Source organism: Nematolebias whitei, chromosome 1 (genome assembly GCF_014905685.2).
Source record: "Nematolebias whitei isolate Nwh7 chromosome 1, NemWhi1, whole genome shotgun sequence".
Lineage (NCBI taxonomy): Eukaryota > Metazoa > Chordata > Actinopteri > Cyprinodontiformes > Rivulidae > Nematolebias > Nematolebias whitei.
Window position 1 is genome coordinate 68,196,104 of NC_056498.1, and position 5,954 is coordinate 68,202,057.

At 39.9% G+C, this 5,954-nt stretch overlaps 1 protein-coding gene across 1 annotated transcript in view; it reads left to right on the top strand.

Moving 5' to 3' along the window:
• The window catches only part of slc17a5 (solute carrier family 17 member 5), a 10,345-nt gene continuing 4,391 nt past the window's right edge, over positions 1 to 5,954 (top strand). Inside the window, exons 1-6 of the mRNA XM_037687025.1 lie at positions 1 to 145; positions 1,135 to 1,331; positions 2,888 to 3,121; positions 3,239 to 3,326; positions 4,247 to 4,333; positions 4,879 to 4,997. Coding sequence (XP_037542953.1) covers positions 64 to 145; positions 1,135 to 1,331; positions 2,888 to 3,121; positions 3,239 to 3,326; positions 4,247 to 4,333; positions 4,879 to 4,997 — 807 coding nt within the window. The 5' untranslated portion in view covers positions 1 to 63. The remainder of the gene's footprint in view (positions 146 to 1,134; positions 1,332 to 2,887; positions 3,122 to 3,238; positions 3,327 to 4,246; positions 4,334 to 4,878; positions 4,998 to 5,954) is intronic.

Sequence of the window (5,954 nt, forward strand, 5' to 3'; positions counted from 1 at the left end):
GCGTCTGGCCGTTGTTGTGTTTGTGAGTCAGTAACCTCTTTGTGAAAACTTTCAGCCGGCTGAATGGAGCGGTACTCGGACGCGGAGAAGGACGAGCAGCAGAAGCCGCTGCTCCACCGAGAACACGAAGACAAAGTCCTGAAAGGTGAGTCAAGTTCAGCCTTCTGCACCGGCTAACAGGCTAACATATGCTGCTCTGCGTATACAGGAAGAAAGAAGGCGCCATACGTCTCACTTCTGTTTCGTTTATATTCGTTTTCTTGAGCAAATAATGATTCATCTGCTTCATTCTGACTAAACATGAAACCGTCAAGCGTCGCCATTATTATTAATGTATAGAGCTAATTCTCCACACTTGTCTTGTGGTTCCCTTATAATCTGTGTGAGAACCTTTAATTTACCTGAATCTATGAGGTCATTGTTTTACATACACCTGCAGGGAACAGCCATGCACGCTCTCGTGCACAAGTCGCAGTTTGGCAGTGTTTTCACAGTTCGTGTCGTTTTCTGACTTGTGTTCATGAAATGTACATGGTCTATAATGGATGACCCATTGTGTGCAAGATCAGCACTGAAACATGCACTTGTATTCTAGTGGTTTGTGTAAAAGCTTGACATTATTCTAGAGTTGTTTAATGATCTACAGGTGCATCTAAAAAAAAAATTAGAATTGTGAAAAAGTTATTTTTTTTCAGTCATTTCAAAAAGTAAAACATATTGATTCATTACACATAGAGTGAACTATTTCAAGCCTTTATTTCTTGTGATTTTGATGATTATGGCCTAAAATACAAAACTTCACAATATTCTATTTTGTTAGATGCACTTGTATCTTTGCCACTCTGTGATGCAAACTTTTTCTACAATCATGTGATGTCCTTTGTGCCTTTTTATTATTATTATTTTTTTTTTTTTTATCATATTTACTGTTCAGTAGGTATTTCGTATCAATTCAGTGCAGAAATTATTTTTTCTTCTTATAGGAGAACACAACTGTTATCATAGTGCACTGTTTCACTGTCACAAGTCTGGTTTTGCAACATGTATTTTAACATCAAAATAAAGCTCCACGTAGGGAAATCCATTATATTTCACTCAGATGTCATTTAATTGGTTTATTTTGTCATCCTGCAGCCCCAGTGTGCTGTTCCTCACGTTACAGCCTTGCGCTGCTCTCCAGCTATGCCTTCTTCGTGGCCTACTCTTTGAGGGTGAACCTTAGCGTGGCCATGGTGGACATGCTCAACAGCACCCATCAGTCCAGCGACAACCACAGCGGCACAGTGTGCCCCGCTCACGGCAACCCTCCACAGCCCAAACACAACCGCACGGTGAGCAATAATGTAACAGCTGAAGGGGATGCAACAAATTAAAACTTTCTTTTAGTGATTTAAGGAACTCTCATTTTATGTAGCAGCATTGTAGAAATGGATAGTAAGGAGGCAACAGCTGGGAGTGTAACCCCAGTTATCATGTTGTTATAGCAGTTTACTGAGTGGCCCATCAAAATGTTTCACTGACAGGATTTTAAGAACTTGTGTTGTACCAGAACACTCCTCTTAGGCCTCACTTCAAAGCTAAAACTAACTTTACAGCTTTGTGTTCTGTATTTGATTCTTGTGCATGGAATTCATTCATTCAACCTTTATTTAAACAGATAAGTCACATTGAGCCTCAAAGACTCATTTACAAGTGAGGTCTGTTTGGACAGACAATAAAAGTGGTCAACTGGACACATGTACGAATTGGAGGCGAAAAAATTCCTATCAGACTTTTTTTTTCTGTCTGAGAAGAAAAAACTCTGATATTAAAAAACACCTCGCACAAACAAGCACATAGTAACGTAGACATTCTGCAGAGGGGGACGACGAGAGCGGTGAGCAATGACCATAGACGCTCTCGAGGGCACTGTAAGAGTTCTGATAAAGATGTAATAATCAGTCGATGTCCTCCGGTGAGATCCGTAAACATTCTCGAGGGATGTCGAGGAATGGCCAAGAATAACAACGATGAGAATCCAAGAGTCCTGAAATGATGACACAAAGTTTATTCAGCTGGTTTCATCTGGTTATCAGTTGGAAATTCCTCAAGGAGGGGTTGGTGAGCGTCAGATCACATGTTCTTCAGGCGAATTCAGATAAAATGGCCTTCAAGGCCAGCCAAGGAAGCCCAATTCAGATAAACACACAGTTGTTTTGGGGACAGGCAGAACTTAATGACATCTACCTTGAGACTGTGTTGGTCCACTCAGGTCCGAAATGTCCAAATTACATGGCCACACTGATGGAACATGACTGAGTAAAATCCCCAAGATCTGATCCATTCTGCCCAAAGCATTTGAGTCCAGGTACTCGACACAAACCAAGCCATCGTAAAGGCAAGCAGCGTGATCGGGTCGAAATTTGCTGTCGACAAATTCCTTGACTGTAGATGAAACCAGCAACCAGCCGAATCAAAAAAGCAGGAACCAATTATCGTAAATCCAATTAAATGTGTCCTTAAAATCCACAAATGGCTGCAGAGATGGACACATCATCAAGTCTTCCAGTCAATGAGATATCCAGCTGCGTGCGTGCCAACAGGGCAAATCGGCTCGCCTAAAGCCTGTCTTCTCTTCGAAGAAATGTTGTAAATTGAGTTGAGGGACCAACTGATCAAAACAAGTCCATAATTATGGTGCGGAAGATATTAAGAGAGGCTCAGAAGCAGTTTCACAGACAGAGCAGCAAAGCAGAGAGGGAGGGGAAGGGAAATGCGTCCGATCTCAGCAAGAGCAAGTGGTGAATAAAGTCTAAATGAGTTAAAACAGTGTATATAAAGTCCTAACATTTATATTTTACGGTCAGAAGTTTGCTGTCTTAACTCCTTTCATCCCTTCGTTTCACAGGCCAGTGTGTACAACTGGGACTCTGAGACCCAGGGCTGGATCCTGGGCTCCTTTTTCTACGGCTACATCCTGACACAGATACCTGGAGGATACCTGGCTGGCCGCTTTGGACCCAAATGGCTGCTGGGCTTTGGAATTCTGGGAACTATAGTTTTTACACTACTTACCCCTGTGGCGGCTGATCTGGGTGCAAGCTATCTCATTGCTGTGAGAGTTCTGGAGGGGATTGGGGAGGTATGAGACAATTGACCGTGGTACTCAAATGTCCCATAAGGCAGAAAAACGACTGCAGATGGTTTGCATAAGTAGATAACTTATTCTTCTTAATGTTCTTCTGTTGTTTGTGTTCAGGGTGTCACATTTCCTGCAATGTACACCATGTGGGCGGCGTGGGCCCCACCGCTGGAGAGGAGCCGACTGCTCACCATTACATATATTGGTAAGTCAACACAAAATGAGCACTAGGCTGCAAAACCTGATTGTTTTGAAAATGAATATGTAATATAGTTATCTCCTGAAGATTGCTATTGATAGAAAACCTACACAAACCAGAAATCTTATTGATAAGATATTTAATGTAGCAAAATTCAAACTATGCAGTATGATGTTTTGGGATGTTGAGGAGTGCATGTGCTTCTGAAGCATGGAATAAAAAGTACATCTGTGATGGGCTTTTCCTTTTTCTACAACATATTGTAGAAGCTGGTGGAGGGTTGAGGTTACAGTTCTTAAAACAACAGAGATTGAAGTTGAGGATCAGTTTAAGACTCATCAGGATGCACAAACATGGACGTATTTTCACTGTTGTTCCACAACGTAACCAGCAGGCTTCCTGTGTAAGCCCACTGCACTGTGCCTCCGGATGGACAACATTTCAATCCACTGGCATGTTGTTTTCTTCAATACTGTTAAAATTCATTTCATTGTCTCCACAAAGAACAGCGGTTTATGAAAATATAAAGAATCCTGACTAAAATTACAAACATTTCCTTATTGCTAAGCCCAGTTAGAAAGTACAACTGTATATGTAAATATAATGTATAATGCTGCAAGTGATGGAGTCTTTGGTAAGGCGTTTCGATGTCTGAGTTTTTCTACGATTTGTTTTTAATCCCACTCAAAATTAATTCCCATTAGCTTGGAATTTGACCTCATCATCCTATCTCAAATGGCTTTTATCATCATCACAACTTAAACTTGGTAAATACTGATACTGAAAAAAGCTTAGCTCTGAGTAACAAATCAATTATTTAATTTCACTTCAACCTGACCATCAATAAAAATATTTCCACTTCATTAGTCTTGAACTGCATTATTCTGTGCTCATTATTTTTTTAATCGTCTTTCTCTTCATCCCAGGAGCTCAGATGGGGACAGTCATAGCTCTGCCTTTGTCTGGTGAAATCTGCTTCTACCTGGACTGGCCTTATGTCTTCTACTTATTTGGTAATACACAGTTTCAATAGTTTAAGAAAAAAAGTCTCCTGATTGGTTTAATTGAGTTGTGGAGCCAATAATCTTATATGCATGTATGTCTGTGTACAGTACATCAAACTTATTAAGGTGCTTTTTTGTGACTGTCATTGTGTAAGTTTCTTATTTCTAAGCAAAGTGATGCTTTGATATAGAAGGTGCTACAATTGAGTCATAGAATAAATATATTAAAGCAAACTAAACATAAATTACATGTGATGCAGAATGATAATCAGTGAGTCAGTTTGTGTCATTTGTTAGTCAACACATTTAACACATTCTGCTGTTTCTTGAGTCTGTTCACCTTTGCTCTGTGGAAACAATGACTTCGCAGGCTGAGGAGGAAAGCATACACATGAGTCACTAGTTCTACATTATTAACTTTTCTCTGACTTAAACTTTGCCCCAACTCTGAACAGCGTGTTTGGAGCATCATAACAGAAAAAAAAAAGGTGTAAATGTTTTATGGTTTCAACATTTGAGTTTATGGTAAAACAGAGGTTTGTTTGTTTGCCCAGGTGCCGTTGGTTTGGTGTGGTTCATCTTGTGGGCTTTTCTCGTCTTTGACAGTCCAAACACTCATCCACGGATATCAGAGCAGGAGAGACTCTACATCACTAACTCACTCAAACATGAGGTAGCCAAGACGAGACGGGGTTTATGTTTTTAGTTTGACTCGTCTGCAGTGTGCTGCAGGCACATATTGCATCAGAAGTGCTTGCAGGCTTTTTTGACCACTAATTATGACTTTGGGATATCATCAGTGTTACAAAATCTTAGTTTCTTATCTGTTGTTCTATTGTCTGATGACAAAAACAATGAATCTGCAGTTAACTGCTCTGAACAATGCCATGGGAAATGTACTGATGGAGTCACCGCAGCTGATAATTTAACAGCAGCATTTGAAAGCAGTGTGCTTTCAGTAAGCATATGTCGAAACATAATTGTATAAACAATTTTTTTTGTTTACAGTACTTTTTTTGTATTGCTCATATCAAATATAAGTAGGACAGTGTGGTGTTAGATCTCTTGCATGTTCACCTTTATTCCTCATAATTGTACTGGTACACCTTTTTACTCATGGAACATGCCATGGCTTAAAAGCATGGGTTGCAATTTGTTTGACAAATTAAAAGCATTTTAATTATTTACAACATTTTCAGACATCATAGCTTCAAGTTGGATAAACCGATGGAGCTTACACACCTTAAAAAAAAAAAAAAAAAATTAATCGATCATCCAGCTGGATAACAACAAGGTTAAATCATGTCATCTGGACCAGTTTCTTTTATGGGAGAAACGTTTTGTCTTCCATCCGGAAGTCTTCCTCAGTCTGCGGCCTGCCAACCAGGTCTGTCCCAAAGGTAGCCTTCATTTCAAATTTGAAACCCAGCAATGAAGGCTACTTATAGGACAGATCTGGTTGACAGGCCACAGACTTCAGGATGAAGACGAAACGTTTCTCCCTTAAAAACTGTATTAAATGCCACAAAGTTTGTTTTCTCAGTCATCCAGGTATATAACAACAAAAAAGGTTGAATCATGTCATCTGGACTTCGTTTTTTGTTAAAAAGAAACGTTTCGCCCCTCATCG